The sequence below is a fragment of the Procambarus clarkii genome, chromosome 5 (genome assembly GCF_040958095.1).
Source record: "Procambarus clarkii isolate CNS0578487 chromosome 5, FALCON_Pclarkii_2.0, whole genome shotgun sequence".
In the NCBI taxonomy this organism is placed as follows: Eukaryota; Metazoa; Arthropoda; class Malacostraca; order Decapoda; family Cambaridae; genus Procambarus; species Procambarus clarkii.
The window spans coordinates 3,849,049-3,870,041 of NC_091154.1; the positions used below are offsets into that span (position 1 = coordinate 3,849,049).

The window sequence follows — 20,993 nt, forward strand, 5'->3', positions numbered from 1 at the left end:
TCTTTGGCGAGCGTTTCGCTCCTAAGAAGATGCAGCTCCTCATTTATTAGTACAGTACTATACAAATTTAATTATCTACTTTTTTACTTAATTTTTAACTAACTAATTTTTTACTTTTTTTACTTAAATTAATACTTAATTTGTATACTACTTTAATCTGTAATTTAATAAAAAATTATCCTAATATTTCTGGCCCCCAAGCCGGGCTCAGGGAGTAGAAGAACTCCTGAAACCCTCTCCAGGTATGCTCCAGGTACTGTATACTGTTGGACAAGTAAGTTAGGTATTTATATAGCCCTTAAAGCTTACTTTTGCTTATCAAAGATATAGACAAATTTGTCTCTGCATGTATTCACCTAGTTGTGTTTGTGGGGGTTGAGCTTTGCTCTTTTGGCCCGCCTCTCAACTGTTTACTAACTACTTTTTTTTTTCCACACCACATCACACACCCCAGGAAGCAGCCCGTGAAGCTGACTAACTCCCAGGTACCTATTTACTGCTAGGTAACAGGGGCATACAGATTGAAAGAAACTTTGCCCATTTGTTTCTGCCTCGTGCGGGAATCGAACCCGAGTCCTGCGTGCTATCCACCAGGCTACGAGGCCCCTATGTGTGTGTGGGGCCTGCCTTATAGGTGTCTGCTTTCCTTGGCCTTTCTCCCATGAACAGCACAGTCAGCTCATAAATGAATGGCCCTTATCCCCGGGTTAATTTCTTGGGTCGGATAATCCATTGGGAATGTTTCTTTACACCTGATGCCTTTGTACATGTAGTTAAAAGGAACAAGTGATTTAGGTAACCGTTGAGGGTTGCATTTTTGACGGTCAGTCTTGGGCATAGGTGACCTCAATAAGCCTGTCACAGGCTTGTGTCCCAGATAATGGGGGAACTTTGAGCAATCACATTGATCATCACTTACACTCCTTTGCCATCATCTCGCCAATCATTATGCTTCTCTTTTCACCTCTTCCCTAATTTACACTTCCATTCTATAGTCAACCATATAGTTTTCTCAGTTATTTCTCGTGTGAACACTTAAGGCTGACAGGATATGGTACAAATGATCCTCCCACGTGTTATATTTAGCTGTGAAGGAAGTAGCAGGAGTAGTAAGTAAGTTTTCCGTAGGATTCCATTCACTTGGACTCTATGTGTGTACTAACCGTGGACCCCACGCAAGATTAATTTTATTATTGATAAACTTGATTATGGCGTAGATAATGTGTCATAGTCAATATGTTAAAACAGTTAGGTCTTGCCAGTAACTGGTTGGATGACCATGCTTGCAGCCTTGCCCTTGGCTAGAGGGGGGAACCTTGACAAGCCTGATGTCGACAGACGTGCTGTTCACGATATTGGGCACTAAACCAAGTTTGCTCTAACATACCATACAAAGATATATTGACATATTATACAGTATGTACCTGTACTGTATTTCAAATAAAATATAGACCTAAATTTACCCGAGCCCACCATCACGAGTGGCCTCAGCAGGGGCAGTAAGCCGGCAGCTTGTCAAAGGTTCCCCATTCCTCCTGAGGATTTTTCCAGATGAATTTAATTAAGTAATCTCTTGGTATTTTTAGCATCAGCAGGTAGACATTTTGATGGGTTTATAACCCATGAAGTGAACATAATGACATGAGCGTAACTCCCACCATAGTTGACCATACAGTGAACAATATTGACATGAGAGTAACTCCCACCATAGCTGACCATACAGTGAACAATATTGACATGAGAGTAACTCCCACCATAGTTGACCATACAGTGAACAATATTGACATGAGAGTAACTCCCACCATAGCTGACCATACAGTGAACAATATTGACATGAGAGTAACTCCCACCATAGCTGACCATACAGTGAACAATATTGACATGAGAGTAACTCCCACTATAGCTGACCATACAGTGAACAATATTGACATGAGAGTAACTCCCACCATAGCTGACCATACAGTGAACAATATTGACATGAGAGTAACTCCCACTATAGCTGACCATACAGTGAACAATATTGACATGAGTGTAACACTCACCATAACTGACCATACAGTGAACAATATTGACATGAGTGTAACTCCCACTATAGCTGACCATACAGTGAACAATATTGACATGAGTGTAACACTCACCATAACTGACCATACAGTGAACAATATTGACATGAGTGTAACTCCCACTATAGCTGACCATACAGTGAACAATATTGACATGAGTGTAACACTCACCATAACTGACCATACAGTGAACAATATTGACATGAGTGTAACTCCCACTATAGCTGACCATACAGTGAACAATATTGACATGAGTGTAACACTCACCATAACTGACCATACAGTGAACAATATTGACATGAGTGTAACTCCCACTATAGCTGACCATACAGTGAACAATATTGACATGAGTGTAACACTCACCATAACTGACCATACAGTGAACAATATTGACATGAGTGTAACTCCCACTATAGCTGACCATACAGTGAACAATATTGACATGAGTGTAACACTCACCATAACTGACCATACAGTGAACAATATTGACATGAGTGTAACTCCCACTATAGCTGACCATACAGTGAACAATATTGACATGAGTGTAACACTCACCATAACTGACCATACAGCGATCAATTTAAAAATAAAAGTCCAAGTAAACTTCTAATGTTTCAAAAAGTTATTCGGTGGTTAAGATTTGTTACTAAGTATTATTTTAAACGTTTCTTACAATAATAATTAAGATATAAATACATAATCTGTTATCAAAACTTTTTTTTTGGTTACATTGTCATGCAAGGTTGTGTTGGTTAAATATTGACCAATATGTAGTCCTAAAGTGTACATATAGGTATATATGTAGTACTGTATTGTAGTCCACTGTTAGACTAATACGGAGTCTTTAAGTACGTTAATCCGAGAGTCACACCTGTTACCTGAAGGCCACTAATAGTAATAGCCTCGATGGGGGACAGAACGCCGGCGGCTTGTCAAATCCTCCCCCCCCCCTACAGTAGACAGAAGTTGACAGTAAAGCAGGTATGATGATCGGAGTTTGGTAATGGATAATCAAGATCACGATACTCCAATAATGCCTCGTATGCCTTGCCGTATATAGCTTGTTCGACCCAGCTTTAACTACGGAGCCTAATTTTTAAGCAGTTTATGAAGCAAAGTTGCAATAATGAAAGGTCGCACCAAGGCCGTACAGACACGATTTTATCTTCGTTATTGATCAGCATTTTCGTGCCATTAGCGATAAGTACGTGTTTACGAAGCTACAAGATTCGAACATGTTTTAACACGTCCGAAACAAGTTGTAACAGCGTTCAAATACGTCATAAAAACGTTATAACAAGATGTCGCAACTTTATTACAAGTTGTAACAAGCGGACAATGCAGTCTCCGTGGTGTAGTGGTAAGACACTCGCCTGGCGTTCCGCGAGCGCTATGTCATGGGTTCGTATCCTGGCCGGGGAGGATTTACTGGGCGCAATTCCTTAACTGTAGCCTCTGTTTAACGCAACAGTAAAATGTGTACTTGGATGAAAAAACGATTCTTCGCGGCAGGGGATCGTATTCCAGGGACCATAGGATTAAGGACTTGCCCGAAACGCTACGCGTACTAGTGGCTGTACAAGAATGTAACAACTCTTGTATATATCTCAAAAAAAAAAAAAAAAAAAAAAAAAAAAAAAATAAGGCCCGTTACGTAGTGTGTGAGGCTGGGGACCAACAGTACTCACAGTTCACGGTACAGTGTTTTAGATATATTAACTGCTGGTTTGGCCTCCGATATTTTAGTATTGCTTACAATTATAGCATATATTAGTTTTGTATTTAAAGCTCTGGCACCATTCTTATAATAGAGTAGAAATAAAGAAAACCTAAAATTATTTTATTGTCATTTTACTTGAACAATAATGGTAAAATTAGACAAATGAGGAAGTGACAAATTGAGAATTTGTATGTATTGGCACGTGGAGATATCTCTCTATATCTCTGTCTCTCCCTGTCTCTATATCTTGAGGTTATCTTGAGATGATTCCCGGGCCAACTTTTTGTTACACACGCCCGGGAAGCAGCCCATAGCAGCTGTCTAACTCCCACGTACCTATTTACTGCTAGGTGAACAGAGTCATCAGGGTGAAAGAAACTCTGCCCATATTTGTTTCCGCCTCTGCTGAGGATCGAACACGGTGCCACAAGACTACGAATCCCGAGCGCTGTCCACTCAGCCGTCAGACCCCAGATACAATCTTACAAATTTTACCTGAGGGCCACTAGGTGCATTGACGGGGACAGGACGCCAGTGGCTTATCAAAGGGCCCCCATGCCTCCCACCCCCCCTCCCAATGTTCCTTAGTCCTTATTCTATCTGGATTTTGAACTAGTGTAAGGTTTTGGTATGTATGGCTTGGGCGGGTAGGCGGTTCCATGGGTTCATAATCCTGTGGGTGAAGAAGCGTCTCCTGGTTTCTGTCCAACATTGTGGCTCGGATGTTGGACACAAACAACATTGATGTTTGTGTCCAACATCAGCCCTGTGGCCCTCAACCGGTCCTGATACGTGAGTTGACTTACCTCTGGAGTGATTTTTGTTGGCCGGTATTGCACCGTCTCAAGGACAGCCCCGACCTTCTGAAGATGTTAAATTACTAAATTACTAATCAAGATAAAGATAAAGATAAATAAGATAAATTACTAATCAAGCTGTCAATGTAATCAATCAGAGCTTTAATATAACAATGTGCTTTAATATACTTACTTATCTCTCTCATCTCATTTTTCTCTTGTAATGTATCTTTATCATTTATCAATTCTGATTGAAATTACCTACTTAAAATTATCTGCTAGATTAAGGACCTGCCCGAAACGCTGTGCGTACTAGTGGCTTTACAAGAATGTAAATACTGTACTATCCAATGTATTCTCACAAACCCAATGTACCTTCTTGTATATATATAAATAAATAAATAAATAAATAAATAAATGTGGTCTACATGCTGGAGTACAGTAGTCCAGATGAGGCGTGGGGGCACCGCAGACTTGTATAGTTGAATAACCACTTAATTTTTTTTTTTTTTTGAGATATATACAAGAGTTGTTACATTCTTGTACAGCCACTAGTACGCGGAGCGTTTCGGGCAAGTCCTTAATCCTATGGTCCCTGGAATACGATCCCCGCCGCGAAGAATCGTTTTTTCATCCAAGTACACATTTTACTGTTGCGTTAAACAGAGGCTACAGTTAAGGAATTGTGCCCAGTAAATCCTCCCCGGCCAGGATACGAACCCATGACATAGCGCTCGCGGAACGCCAGGCGAGTGTCTTACCACTACACCACGGAGACTGCTGAATTCAGTTTCCTTGAGGTCAAAAGGTTCATTTGACTATTCCTAAAGTTTGTTTTTGCTTTTAACTGTCTCACTCATAACACTGCTGGATAAAACATTTAAAGATGAACGCAAGAAAGGGGTCGGTGATGTCAAAGTGACCCGATTGACCTGATTTGCGTCAGACGAAGATGTGTGAAGCCTTGATGCCAACTTCAAGCCTCACACGCTCCAGGGTTCGAGTCCCATACAGCACTAAGAAGCCCAAGAAAACCGACGATCCAAGCTTGCTGAAAGCCGTCAGAAGATAGAAGAGCACTGAAGTCAGACGACCTTGTGAATGAAGAATGAAGTGACACCACCAAGGGGCCTGACAGCCGAGTGGACAGCGCTTCGTATTCGTAGTCCTGAGCTAGGTTCCGGGTTCGATCCCCAGTGGAGGCAGAAACAAGTGGGCAGAGTTTCTTTCACCCTGATGCCCCTGTTCACCTAGCAGCAAATAGGTACCTGTGAGTTAGACTGCTGCAATAGTAACTATGCTAATACGGAATTTTGGAACAACTAGGAACTTTTTTAAACATGAAAATCAGACCTAACCTGACCTCTCCCAGCAATACTATAGGCCTAATAGACGCTATTTTATGCACTAGGCTGGCGTGCCTATTTAATTTCTTTATTCATTTATATATACAAGAGTTGTTACATGGTTGTAAAGCCACTAGCAGGCATAGTGTTTCGGGCAAGTCCTTAATCCTAATTTTTCCTTGGAATACGATCCGCCAAATCGTTTAATAACCAGGTACCCATTTTACTGTTGGGTGAACAGAGGCGTTACCATATACCCGCATGGGTATGCGGCATACATGCGGGTATATAGACCTTCCAGGCTTTGCATGTCGCCCCTCTACAGTTGGGGCTGGTCATCCGAGACTCTGTGACCCCCAGTTTAAACAACAGCAGTAATCTCTCTCTCTCTCTCTCTTTCGTTGTATTTATTCTATTTCTGTTCAAATATTTATAATGAATAACAATAACATAACCAATTTTGAAATATGTCTGATGCCGTGAGGGTTTGTGAATGTCTACCAAATATATATAATTGTTTACCATAAACTATTGACACAGTTTTCTATTTGAAAATCTTTTTTGAATATTTTTTTTTAAGTTATGTTATTTTTACGTGAATAATATTTTATAATAAAAATAAATCTTATTATTATTAATATTTTATAATAACACAAATAAATTATAATACAAACTTTTAATATTTTATAATTTTAAAAGATACACCATAAAACATCAAATTTTATCAATACATTTTAAATATAATTTGTAAATATTATCGAAACTTAAATTTCACGTCTCAGAGGCCTTTGCCTTAACTAATAATATATTATTTTTAGCTGTCCTTTCCTTAAAAAGGACTAATGCTTACCAAATAGTCTACTGCAAGCCGGCGGCTTGTTGATGGTCTGTGGGGGTCTCTCACAACCTGATTGGTGAACTGTGGGGGTCTCCCACAACCTCATTGGTGGACTGTGGGGGTCTCCCACAACCTGATTGGTGGACTGTGTGGGTCTCCCACAACCTGATTGGTGGACTGTGGGGGTCTCCCACAACCTGATTGGTGAACTGTGGGGGTCTCCCACAACCTGATTGGTGGACTGTGGGGGTCTCCCACAACCTGATTGGTGGACTGTGTGGGTCTCCCACAACCTGATTGGTGGACTGTGGGGGTCTCCCACAACCTGATTGGTGAACTGTGGGAGTCTCCCACAACCTGATTGGTGGACTGTGGGGGTCTCCCACAACCTGATTGGTGGACTGTGTGGGTCTCCCACAACCTGATTGGTGGACTGTGGGGGTCTCCCACAACCTGATTGGTGGACTGTGAGGGTCTCTCACAACCTGATTGGTGAACTGTGGGGGTCTCCCACAACCTCATTGGTGGACTGTGGGGGTCTCCCACAACCTGATTGGTGGACTGTGTGGGTCTCCCACAACCTGATTGGTGGACTGTGGGGGTCTCCCACAACCTGATTGGTGAACTGTGGGGGTCTCCCACAACCTGATTGGTGGACTGTGGGGGTCTCCCACAACCTGATTGGTGGACTGTGTGGGTCTCCCACAACCTGATTGGTGGACTGTGGGGGTCTCCCACAACCTGATTGGTGAACTGTGGGAGTCTCCCACAACCTGATTGGTGGACTGTGTGGGTCTCCCACAACCTGATTGGTGGACTGGGGGGTCTCCCACAACCTGATTAGCTGATCCGGTGAACTTCCTAAGCTACAGTGGTGTACATAAACAACTCGTCCTCGACTCAGGTCCATTCCATCCAGCAGCCCGTCCTCCTAACAAAGACCCAAAAGTGATTCCATCCACCCGCCAAACCCCCTGTTTATGAATGAAAAACAGTTTACACACGACTCAACTGATGACGTTCGAACTCTTCCGGAACAAGTGCTTCACTGACGACTTGTGTTCGAACCACAACGCTGTAAATGCTTCAACCACGTACTACAAATACAAATAATCGCCAACAGAACCTAAACACCTAACCTAACCTAACCTAACCTAACCTAACCTAACCTAACCTAACCTAACCTAACCTAAACACCTAACCTAACCTAACCTAAACACCTAACCTAACCAATGCCCAAATATACACAGCATGCTAATATATAACGATATTAATTTACATTTGAGAAAATTCCTATTATGAATGAACAAAAGTTAAAATTGATAAATGAATCATTGGGGTCGACCGCTGGATGGAATGGTTTAATGGATAATACCCGAATGGATACCTATACATTTATCAGCATTAAACTGCATCTGCCAATCCTTTGACCATTTCAAAACCCTATTTAGATCAACTTGAAGTGATAGTGAGTCTTCTTCCGTGTTAATTTCCCTACCGATTTTTGCATCATCTGCAAATTTGCAAATGTTGCTACTCAAACCTGAATCTAAATCATTTATATACATTATAAACAACAGAGGTCCCAGGACAGAGCCTTGAGGCACTCCACTAACAACATTATCCCACTCTGACAACCCCATTTATACTAACTCTCTGTTTCCTTCGGAATAGCCATGCCCTAATCCAAGTTAATATAGCACAACCAATACCATGAGCTTCTATTTTTTAATCAGTCTTTCATGTGGCACTGTATCAAAAGCTTTGCTAAAGTCAAGGTACACAACATCACAATCCTTACCACTATCAACTGCCTCAACTATGCTGGAATAAATAATAATAATAATAATAATAATAATCTTTATTTAGGTAAGGTACATACATAAAGAGATTTACAAAGTTTGTTGGCTTTATAGATAGAGCTAGTACATACAATGCCTAAAGCCACTATTACGCAAAGCGTTTCGGGCAGATAAAAAGATAGCAAATTTGTTAAACATGAACGGCCATTTATAAAACCATGTTGCGACTCAATTATTAATTTATGTTTTTCAAGATGAAGACGAATTGTATTTGCAATTATGGATTCGAGAAACTTTCCCACAATAGACGTTAGGCTAATTGGCCGATAGTTTGACGCAAGTGATCTATCTCCTTTACTAAAAATTGGTACTACATTAGCAACCTTCCATGACTCTGGCACTCTGCCTGACTATTGATTTATTAAATATGGTAGACAGTGGCTCGGAAAGCTCCTCTTTGCATTCTTTAAGCACCCTGGCAAACACTTCATCCGGCCCTGGGGATTTGTTTGGTTTTAGTTTTACTAATTGTTTAATTACATCCTCCCTGGTAACTGCTAAACTAGTCAATATACGTCAATAATTTGCCTAATGTTTTTAACATCCTTAAGCCTATACTATTTGTTGGCGGCGTTACCTTCATCTACTCACCCCCCCTCCCCCCCCTCACATGCTAAATAATAGTGTAAATAATAAATTAAATAATGTCCACTCATGCATGTCAACCAACAAACTTACACTAAACATAGAAAAGACTTATTACAATTTATTTGGAAAACCGAATTCATCAATTTGGTTTTCCAAATTGATGAATTTGGTCTTTAGAATTTTTATTCATCAAACCAAATGCAACTTCAGATAGACAATGTTAACATTAGCAATAAAACTGATGGAAAGTTCCTTGGCCTATACATAGACAAGAGCCTCAACTTCAGCACCCACATACAACATAGTCAAAATAGTCTCAAAAACGGCCGGTACACTTTCTTAAAACAGATATTATGTCTCCCACTCTGCGCTCCTCTCATTATACTACGTACTAATCAATCCTTATCTTACATATGGTATTTATGCTTGGGGTTCAACCACTGCAAACTACCTCAAGCCTATCATAACATCACTTTTCATATATTCAAATTAAAAAAAATTCAAATGTTTATTCAGGTAAGGTACATACATATAAGGTAAGATACAAAAGTTGATTTATAGATAGAGCTAGTACATACAATGCCTAAAGCCACTATTACGCAAAGCGTTTCGGACAGGAAAAACACTAAGACTAAAACTTAATACTAATTGAAATTAAAGTATAAAATGTGTTGAAAAAATATATAAATTATAAAGGGGGGAACATGGCAGAAAAAACAGCAAAAATACAATTAGGTTGATAAACAGCGTTGTTTAAATATAACAGACATGAGTTGACAATATAGGGGCAAGGTAGGTTACAGGGAGTTAATTAGGTTTTTTATCTTATAAACTGGTTGAGAGAGGTACAGTCTTTAACATGGTTGGGAAGGTCATTCCACATTCTGGGTCCCTTGATTTGTAGAGCATTTCTAGTTTGATTAAGTCGTACTCTAGGAATATCAAATAGGTATTTGTTTCTGGTGTGGTGCTCATGGGTTCTGTTACAACCTTCTAGGAAGTTTTTAAGGTCAGGATTGACATTATATACATATGAAGAGTTTAAATTTGGCGGGAAGTGACCATATCTCTACTGACGCATATATATACACAAAAATAGCGTTAGACCACCTATACCACAATATATATACGCATGCAGTATACCCCAAAGGTATACTTTAGGACGCCAGGAAGCCATATATGGAAATAAAAAGTTTCAAATTTAGCGGGAATGACCATAGCTCTGTTGACGCACACATATAGACCAAAATAGGACTAGACTACCTATACTACGATAAATATACGCGCTCAGTATACCCCAAAAATATATTTTACGGCACTGGGAAGCAATATATGGGATCAAAATGTTTCAAATTTGGCGGGAAGGGAGCATAGCTCTAGAGACGCACATATACACCAAAATAGCTCTAGACTATCTATACCACAATAAATATACGCCCACAGTATACCTCAAAAGTATACTTTAGGGCGACAGAAAGCCATATATACACATGAAAACATTTCAAATTTGGCGGGAAGGGAGCATAGCTCTATAGACGCACATATACACCAAAATAGCACTAGACCACCTATACCACAATAAATATACGCATATAGTATACCCCAAAAATATACTTTAGGGCACCGGGAAGCCATAAATGGGATTAAAATGTTTTAAATTTGGCGGGAAGGGACCATAGCTCTATAGACGTACATATACACCAAAATAGCGCTAGACTACCTATACTAAAATAAATATACGTATATAATATACCCCAAAAGTATACTTTAGGGGGGCGGGAAGCCATATATGGGATTAAAATGTTTTAAATTTGGCGGGAAGTGATCATAGCTCTATAGACACACATATACACCAAAATAGCGCTAGACTACCAATACTAAAATAAATATACTTATATAATATACCCCAAAAATATACTTTAGGGCGGCGGGAAGCCATATATAGACATGAAAACATTTCAAATTTGGCGGGAAGCCGGGAGTCCGTGGTGTGACCCCCGCGGACTGTTATGGTGAGTCCAACATGGCGACCTTGGCTGTGGCTGTGTGATCGTGCTCTCTCCGCCGCTTCTCTCGCGCCTCCTGCTGCCGGAATGTGCCTCCCTGGCCGCGCCACACCCTGAGGCACATCCCCGCCGCCCCTTGCACCTGGCCCTATGAGTGCCGCGCCCCTAGGGACCTGAGGAAGTGAGGGAAAAGGGAATCTTTTTCTCGGAGGAGCTCGCTCTCTCTCTCTCGTGTGGACGTGAGAGGAAAAGGCTTTATTGTTGTTGTTTGTGGCGGGGCCGCCCCCTCAAGTGTGTCTCCGGGGCCTCAAGTGCGTGCCCCCGAGTGTGTTGAGTGTGTGCGAGGAGGCACTCTAGGGCAGGTGATCACTGGAGTGCGTCCACTCAAGACGATGACCAGACCGGGGATATTATAGAAGATTTCTCTCCCTCTCTCTCCCTCTTTCTCTCCCTCTCTCCCTCCTTCCCACTCTCTCCCTTTCTCCTTGCCTCCGTCAGCGCCTCCTGCAGGAGCGAGGCGCCGCCGCTGCTCCCACACACTTGAGCTTGGTAAGTCTATCCTCGCCCCCGGGGGGGGGGGGTTCTTTGTCTATCGAGGGGGGGGGCGGGGGCAGGGTAAGGGGGGTTCTTTGTCTATTGTGGGGGTGGGGAGAGGGGGGGGAGGTTCTTTGTCTATTGTTCCCCCTATTTTCACCTTCCCCTCCCTCCCCCCAGGTTCGTGGGGTAGGCCTCCCCCTGGGGGGGGGGCAGGGTTTGTTTGTTTTTGTTTGTGTGGGTGGGGGGGGGGGTTGTGTGGGTGTGAGTGCTTGTTTGTGTGTGTGGGGGGGGGTGTTTTTGTTTGTGGTGGGGAGGGTTTGTTGTTGTTGGGGGGGGGGGTGTTTGTTTGTGTAGGGGTTGATGTGCTTTTGTGTTTGTGAGGGAGAGTAATATATACTTGAGAGAGTGAGTGAGTTAGTGGTGGTTTTGTTTGTGGGATATATTGGTTGTGTTTGAAGGTATGTTATGTAGTTTGCCCTGTACAGTACTGTAGTGTGTTTCCTTGTACTGTACTGTAGTGTGTGTACAGGTCGCTGTGTCAAAGATTTCTCCGCGTCTATTTTTTTTTTTGTTAATATACCTAACTTTGTGCAACCCTGTTGTATGTACCGCCAGGATGTGGGTGGTGCGGCCGGGTTCAGTCTCAACTCGCCATCCACAATTGTGGGTTCGCATCCCGGGCGGGACAGAAATGGTTGGGCACATTTCCTATCGCCTCGTGTTGACCTGCCAGCATGTGGGCACCGTGGGGTTAGTGGGCGTGTTGTGGGGTTAGTAATTTGACTCTTGGGGGGGGGGGGGGAAAGGGGAGGTACTTCAGTATAAGGCAAACATGTATGAAACACTGTCTGCCTGTCCCCCGACACAATTAATTATTATTATGATTGTAACAAAACGATTTGACAAAATGCCATTACCCTCTTGAGGTTACCTCGAAATGATTTAGGGGCTTGGCTTCCCCGCGGCCCGGTCGTCGACCAGGCCTCCACGTTGCTGGACTGATCAACCAGGCTGTTGGACGCGGCTGCTCGCAGCCTGACGTACGAGTCACAGTCTGGTTGATCAGGTATCCCGTGGAGGTGCTTGTCAAGTTCTCTCTCTTGAACACTGTGAGGGGTCGGCCAGTTATGTCCCTTATGTGTAGTGGAAGTGTGTTGAACAGTCTCGGGCCTCTGATGTTGATAGTTCTCTCTCTCTCCGAGAGTCTAATAGCCAATCGGGTGGCTCTTATATCCCTGTGCAAGTTAAGTTTGGGACGACAAGTGACGGGGGTCATGCCACAAGTGACGGGGGGGTGGGAGGCATGCCACAAGTGACAGGGGGGGGGGGGGGGGGCATGCCACAAGTGACGGGGGGGGGGGGGGCATGCCACAAGTGACATTTCTCCACTCCGTGTTAACACTGTTGATGCTAACATGTTGCTCCTTCATCCTTGCTGTTGAGCCTCTTGTGAGGTACAATATAGTGCCATGGTGAGGTCACTGGCTGCTGCTACTGGTGGTGCCAATTGGCCAAGACAATGGTATGATGCTTGGGTTCAAATTTGCAGTTAAGAGGCTAAATCAGGTTCTATTTAATGAGGCACCACTATGCCACCAGGACCTGTGAAATACTACAGTATACCGACCCTAGGCTGTAATCCTAGTCTTAGGTTGCTCTCTCTCATTTTATCTTTGTCAGTAAAGGTTATTGATAAAATTTCACTCATGTTGTAAGCCATCTTTATAAATTTCTTTGGGAAGGGTTGAGGGAATGCACCATCAATACAGTAGGAATATTAATCTTGAGTATTAGTCTATCTTGAGGTCATCTTGAGATGATTTCGGGGTTTTAGTGTCCCCGCGGCCCGGTCCTCGACCAGGCCTCCACCCCCAGGAAGCAGCTTGTGACAGCTGACTAACACCCAGGTACCTATTTTACTGCTAGGTAACAGGGGGCATAGGGTGAAAGAAACTCTGCCCATTGTTTCTCGCCGGCGCCCGGGATTGAACCCGGGACCACAGGATCACAAGTCCAGCGTGCTGTCCGCTCGGCCGACCGGCTCCCATCTAGAGTACAAAACTAGACTATACATCTTCTGTACTAAAGTAGCATACTATTCATTTAAAAATCATTACAAATTAATGCTGGCCTACGTATACCTTTCACAGGGAAGCACTTTTATGAATGTAATTAGGTTGCCATAACATGTAAGATATTACTAATAACGATGACACTTTACTAATAACGCTGAAACTACCAATAACGCTGAAACCTTAATAATTATAATAATGAATCTACTAACGAACACACGCGTATACAAAATGTTTGTGTTCACAATTGCAATAACGCAATACAAAGTTTTGTTTAAGTTACGTCTAGCGAGATTTTGACGAGTTTTATAAACGTGTATAATGGTGAAGGCCAAACTCCTTTGTGTTTTCTTGGGAAAATAATTTTGTACGATTAAAAAAATTATAACCTAATAATTTCTTAAACTAAATTAGAAAGTCATTGAAGAGTGCCACACTTTTGATTCAGTCTCTATACTGAATGTGAGCCTCTATTTGTTACCACATGCGCACGTTTTTACTGTCGACTGCATCAGCATGCTTAAGTGGCCAGGTGTTTCAGCGGAGACTGGTCTACTAATTTCTACTGTAATGGCTTAGTTCAACAAACAGCCTGTTGGATCAAGATATCATAAGTCGAGTCTGGTCTCGGGGTGGAGGGGGGGGGGTGCAGGCTCGGGAAGTAGATGAACTCCTGAAACCCTCCATAGGCATGTTCCAGGTAAACAGTTTGTAAACACCCGTAATGCCGACGGAAAATTGGCAAGCTTCTTTAATATTTATAGTTTTAGTTTAGTGGTAATATTAGTGAATAATTGTAATCTCTCTCTCCTACAGATGTTTGCAAGAGTTAATGAACAGTAGCCGAGCCAGAAGCTGTGGGTGGGGCACACTGCGGAGACATGGCTGACAGAATGGCACGGCGCAGGGTGAAGTTGTATGCGCTAAACGCTGACCGCCAGTGGGACGACAGGGGCACAGGCCATGTCACGTCCTCGTAAGTGGAGCCCTTTGTGCACAGTTTCCTGCTACTATGATCTTACTGCCTTCTCCTTTGTGTGTGTGTGTGTTTTCTTTCTGTATTTTCTTAACAAATGGGTCTTAGAGCTGCCCTATTCCTTTAAGGTCACCCTCATGTAGGGTACACACACCAGTTTGTAAACTCTGAGTATTTCATTAAACCTTGAGGCCTACCTACTGATGACTTTCCAGATGAAGGGTGCCCATGATAGACCTCAAAACAATCCTTTACATAAATCTTCCTTTGCCTCACTTGAGATACTCTGTGGAATCTTAAGTGGAATACAGTATTTTAAATGTTTACTTCACCTCAGATGCACGTTAATGGTTAGTTGGGCTGTCATTTCTCCGGCTGTATTAATCCACATTAATTTCAACGCACAAATGAAGAAAGATTAATGTCTCTTGCCTCTCCATATATGTGTAAATATTTTTTTGTCATGTTCTTGCTGTTAAACTAGCATTTATTTACCTGTTCACATATATATTCCAAACTTTTAACACAACTATCCTTCCATTTGTATTAACCCTCGCTTGATACCCCGCAGGTACGTAGAACGGTTAAAAGGGATGTCCCTGTTAGTGCGGGCAGAGTCGGATGGTTCTTTGCTCTTAGAATCGAGGATACAGGCCGACACGGCATATCAGAAGCAGCAAGGCACACTAATTGTCTGGTCTGAAGGTGAAAACTTTGATTTAGCTCTGAGTTTTCAAGAAAAGGCCGGCTGTGACGAAATCTGGGAAAAAATTTGTCAGGTATGTTGCTATTTTGTCTGGCTGTTGCGAGTGTGCATTAATGTCTTTAAAAAGTGTGAAAACAAAAGACAGCTGGGCCAAATGGGCTAGGATTCAATTAACATTTGTGTGGCTACTGTTGAAATCTGTGAAAATGTCCTTTTTCAATCGTGGTAGCTTAGTCTGTGTTTATTTATCAGTTAATGAGCGTCTTCGTACCTGCAAGGTTGTTCTCGGCCCTAAGTTGTTATTGATTTTGGCAGACGCCATCATTCTTGGCGCATTAAACTACTGTATTTAATTTTTAAGATGCCAGGATTGAGGAAAGATGTACAGATCTCTCGAGTCATTAACGTTCTCATTCCTAACAGAAATGTATGATAAAACATCCTTAAGTTTAGTAGTTCAAAGTGAATGAGAAAATCATAAGAGGTCTAGAATAAAGTATTGTGTGTGTGTGTGTGTGTGGTTAGTAAATTAAGAAAATCCATGCATATTATAATTTATATGTTATATAGAATTATTGGGGAGTGCTTTTTATTTTTTGAAAAAAAAAAAATGTGATTTTTTTCATGTTGATAGCATTGGGATCACGTCCTCCCTGTGAGTGCTGGTAGGAACAGTTTGGAAGGTTGAATAGATGGGTCATGCCAGCGAAAAAAAATAGGTACCCAGTGCACGATGGATGAAGGGGGGGGGGGGAAACAGAACAGGTTAAGCTAAATTTAATGTTAAATTGTATTCGTCCACTGTCTACTGTCCAAGTGACGAATTCAGTATGGGGTCGGTTTTGTATTATCCGCTTTCCAAAATACATTGACTCTTGGATTACCAAGAGAGTCGCACTAGGGGCTTCAAGAGTACAGAACTTGTCGTGCCAACCAGGAGGTCGATGCTGGCAATAAGGCAGTACCCAACTGGTACCTAACTTGAGACTTTCAACCATCCCTGGCACACCACCCATACTACTGTGAATGATATCTTGTGTTACCTTGGTATTGAATTTATAAATTTACTTACTTTTTGTTTCCCCCTTGAAGGTACAAGGAAAGGATCCCAGTGTCGATATCACGCAAGATATAGTCGAGGAGAGTGAAGACGAGAGATTTGATGACGTGTCAGATTCCAACCCCTGGGTCGAGCTGCCTCCTTGTGAAATTGGCAGATTGGAAGACATCAATGAGGTGAGTTTGATGTCACAGAGTGTTGATGTTGATGATGTGATGACCAAACCTCATGCCAGAAGATGAGGATGGGGTACAAGACGAGAAGAACTTGTCTTGTACCCATCACCTTGCCTCTTGTACCCGTCACCTTGTCTCTTGTACCCGTCACCTTGCCCCTTGTACCCGTCACCTTGCCTCTTATACCCGTCACCTTGTCTCTTGTACCCATCACCTTGCCTCTTGTACCCATCACCTTGCCTCTTGTCTTGTACCCGTCACCTTGCCTCTTGTACCCATCACCTTGCCTCTTGTCTTGTACCCGTCACCTTGCCTCTTGTCTTGTACCCGTCACCTTGCCTCTTGTCTTGTACCCGTCACCTTGCCTCTTGTCTTGTACCCGTCACCTTGCCTCTTGTCTTGTACCCGTCACCTTGCCCCTTGTCTTGTACCCGTCACCTTGCCCCTTGTCTTGTACCCGTCACCTTGCCTCTTGTCTTGTACCCGTCACCTTGCCTCTTGTCTTGTACCCGTCACCTTGCCCCTTGTCTTGTACCCGTCACCTTGCCTCTTGTACCCGTCACCTTGCCCCTTGTCTTGTACCCGTCACCTTGCCCCTTGTCTTGTACCCGTCACCTTGCCCCTTGTCTTGTACCCGTCACCTTGCCCCTTGTACCCGTCGCCTTGCCCCTTGTCTTGTACCCGTCACCTTGCCTCTTGTCTTGTACTCGTCACCTTGCCCCTTGTCTTGTACCCGTCACCTTGCCCCTTGTCTTGTACCCGTCACCTTGCCCCTTGTCTTGTACCCGTCACCTTGCCCCTTGTCTTGTACCCGTCACCTTGCCCCTTGTCTTGTACCCGTCACCTTGCCCCTTGTCTTGTACCCGTCACCTTGCCCCTTGTCTTGTACCCGTCACCTTGCCCCTTGTCTTGTACCCGTCACCTTGCCCCTTGTCTTGTACCCGTCACCTTGCCCCTTGTCTTGTACCCGTCACCTTGCCCCTTGTACCCGTCACCTTGCCCCTTGTACCCGTCACCTTGCCCCTTGTACCCGTCACCTTGCCCCTTGTACCCGTCACCTTGCCCCTTGTACCCGTCACCTTGCCCCTTGTACCCGTCACCTTGCCCCTTGTACCCGTCACCTTGCCCCTTGTACCCGTCACCTTGCCTCTTGTACCCGTCACCTTGCCCCTTGTCTTGTACCCGTCACCTTGCCCCTTGTCTTGTACCCGTCACCTTGCCCCTTGTCTTGTACCCGTCACCTTGCCCCTTGTCTTGTACCCGTCACCTTGCCCCTTGTCTTGTACCCTTCACCTTGCCTCTTGTCTTGTACCCATCACCTTGCCTCTTGTACCCATCACCTTGCCTCTTGTCTTGTACCCGTCACCTTGCCCCTTGTACCCATCACCTTGCCCCTTGTACCCGTCGCCTTGCCCCTTGTCTTGTACCCGTCACCTTGCCCCTTGTACCCGTCACCTTGCCCCTTGTACCCGTCACCTTGCCCCTTGTACCCGTCACCTTGCCCCTTGTACCCGTCACCTTGCCCCTTGTACCCGTCACCTTGCCCCTTGTACCCGTCACCTTGCCCCTTGTACCCGTCACCTTGCCTCTTGTACCCGTCACCTTGCCCCTTGTACCCGTCACCTTGCCCCTTGTACCCGTCACCTTGCCTCTTGTACCCGTCACCTTGCCCCTTGTACCCGTCACCTTGCCCCTTGTACCCGTCACCTTGCCTCCTGTGCCCGTCACCTTGCCTCTTGTGCCCGTCACCTCCTTCCCTCTTGCCTTGTCTTGGCTCCCTCTCTATCATTCTCCCTTGGTGCTATGACTTTGTGTCTAAAATGAACCTAAACATTGTCATCACTCATATATTTTCCATGTGCGGGAGTTGGATTATTTGTGCTTGATTTTGTTAGGCAATTGGTTTTGCTTTATACTCGTTGTTCTTTATTAGAATCGTTGTTGTTTTGGTTTTATTGTACGTCGTCGTCAGTTGTTCCAAAATGTAATTCCAATGTGTTTTTATTCTGCAGGTGATAAGTAACTGCTTACATTCTCCAGTTAGACGAGAAAAGTTGGCCATAGCCCTGGAGAATGAGGGTTACGTCAAGAAACTGGTGTCGGTGTTCCACACGTGTGAAGACCTCGAGAACATGGAAGGTCTTCATCTTCTCTACGAAATCTTCAAGAACATCTTCCTGCTCAACAAAAATGCCCTGTTCGAAATCATGTTTGCAGACGATACCATATTTGATGTCGTAGGATGCTTGGAGTACGATCCTTCCTCACCGTACCCGAAGAGACACCGACAGTACCTCAAAAGTATAGCTAAGTTTAAGGAGGTGAGCAATATTATTTTCTGGTTGTCATTTTAGGTATGTTTCTGTTTTGGTGCACTTGGTTAGATTTATCTACATCGCTTAACTTCTATAGTTCTACCAAGATGGTTTTGATAGACTGAGAGCACTGGCTTCTTAAAGCAGCCTTGAGGGAATGTTTAAATGTGCCGTTACTGGTACGTGAAACTTTGTAAACAGTATGTGAAGATGGCGTACGATGACGTTGAATGTGGTGTATCTCGTCACACCATGGAATCAAATGAGCATCCCTGTACTCCCTGGCCACAATCTTGCCCCACCATGGAATCAGATGAGCATCCCTGTACTCCCTGGCCACAATCTTGCCCCACCATGGGATCAAATGAGCATCCCTGTACTCCCTGGCCACAATCTTGCCCCACCATGGGATCAAATGAGCATCCCTGTACTCCCTGGGCACTGGCTGAACCACGAGGAGCTCAGACAGACATGGGCCGGAGTGCAGGGATGCAAGTTGTATGGTCTCGGTATTTTCTCAAAATCATGTTGTTGCTTATATTTGTTTGCTTGCTTTAAATGTCTATAGTACAGTTGTGATTTTGTGTGTTAGATGTTCTACCTAAAAATCATTGACTAAACACAATTCATTTAATTATCAGTGAACACTTTTTTGAGAAGATTATTATGTTTTTATTCAAATTAGCATTTTGGAATAGTGTTGTTTGTGTTTGTTTGAAAAGTGTGTGGGGTCATTTTCAGGTAATTCCCATAGAAAATAGTGAACTACTAAGTAAGATCCACCAGACGTACCGTGTCCAGTACATCCAAGACGTGGTGCTGCCGACGCCGGCGGTGTTCGAGGAGAACATGTTGTCCACGCTCTCCTCCTTCATCTTCTTCAACAAAGTAGAGATAGTCTCTCTCATTCAGGTGAGCCGAAGGAACGCTTCAGTGCTGCTATATATGGAGCGCGGCAGCCCAAGTATTTGTGTTGTGGTCTCGCAGTGACCGTTGTTGCTGATAATGTGAACGTTTGCCATGAGGCATTACCCTTGGCTCTCACTGTAACTGCATCCACTTTGTTTCATGTAGCTTTGTGTATTTTTGGTCTGATGTTGATATTTTTCTTGATATTCCTCTCTTCACTGTATGAGGATAAGGATTTGGCATGGGACAGGGCAAAGAATGATGCCCAAACACTTGGGCTGGATGGTAGTGTTTCGCTTCATGCAGGTTCATGTTCAATACCTGAATGTCGAAGTGGTTGGGCACCATTCCTTCCCCCCGTCCCATCCCAAATCCTTATCCTGATCCCTTTCAAGTGCTATATAGTCGTAATGGCTTTGTGCTTTCTCCCGATAGTTCCCTTCTTTGCTGTACGTAGCTTCACCTCTCTGAACCTCTTTGTAACTCGGGTCTCGTATATCTGGTGCTTTCATTGTTGAACCTCTTTGTGTGTGTGTGTGTGTGTGTGTGTGTGTGTGTGTCACTTGAGTGTGGGTTCCAAGCTGGTGCCGCACACCCTACACCTGGTCTAATGAATACTGTATAAGACTTGCTTTGAAGATTCATTGTCCATTTTCTGAAAAGCTTTTTCTTATGTCTTATCTGCTAATGGAAGTGGCTGAGGCGCTCTATAAAAATTGACACTGTTTTGCCGGACAAACATTCAAACCCGTACAACTACATAACCTATTTAGGCTGATGTGTAGGAAATGTCATTATCCCTTAAACTGCTAAGAACTTTTTTGCCCTGCAACATTGCCAGACGCAACAAAAAAAAAAATATGCAAAAATTGTTTCATCTTATAATTGTTCATTTGTGTTCCCTGATCATGGGAAAAATAATAACAAAATCGTAGGTGGCAGTATTTTGGCCAAAGTAGGGCGGGGAAGTCGGGCAAAAATGAGGCGGTGACAGAGCAAGTGTCGGAGGTGGTCTGCTCCGC

The 20,993-nt window shown here is 43.5% G+C and overlaps 2 protein-coding genes across 8 annotated transcripts in view; both read left to right on the forward strand.

Moving 5' to 3' along the window:
• The first annotated feature begins 1,641 nt into the window (after positions 1 to 1,641).
• LOC138352671 (ice-binding protein 1-like) lies at positions 1,642 to 2,673 on the forward strand. Its single transcript, XM_069305249.1, has one exon. The coding sequence runs from the start codon at positions 1,642 to 1,644 to the stop codon at positions 2,671 to 2,673; it is 1,032 nt and encodes a 343-aa protein (XP_069161350.1).
• Positions 2,674 to 11,220: 8,547 nt separating this feature from the next.
• Positions 11,221 to 20,993, forward strand: part of flfl (serine/threonine-protein phosphatase 4 regulatory subunit 3 flfl) — a 45,965-nt gene continuing 36,192 nt past the window's right edge. For 6 of the 7 annotated variants that reach the window (XM_045753598.2, XM_045753606.2, XM_045753585.2 and 3 more), the window contains exons 1-6: positions 11,224 to 11,769; positions 14,646 to 14,805; positions 15,377 to 15,584; positions 16,604 to 16,747; positions 18,760 to 19,068; positions 19,804 to 19,974. In XM_045753598.2, the coding sequence (XP_045609554.1) occupies positions 14,711 to 14,805; positions 15,377 to 15,584; positions 16,604 to 16,747; positions 18,760 to 19,068; positions 19,804 to 19,974 (927 nt within the window). In that variant the 5' untranslated portion in view covers positions 11,224 to 11,769; positions 14,646 to 14,710. Of the gene's footprint in view, positions 11,770 to 14,645; positions 14,806 to 15,376; positions 15,585 to 16,603; positions 16,748 to 18,759; positions 19,069 to 19,803; positions 19,975 to 20,993 lie in introns of all 7 variants that reach the window. The other variant, XM_045753591.2, reaches the window with a different exon arrangement.

Bases quoted from the DNA above. Each gene is read 5' to 3' on its own strand.
- LOC138352671 (XM_069305249.1), top strand. From the start codon at position 1,642: ATGAGCGTAACTCCCACCATAGTTGACCATACAGTGAACAATATTGAC.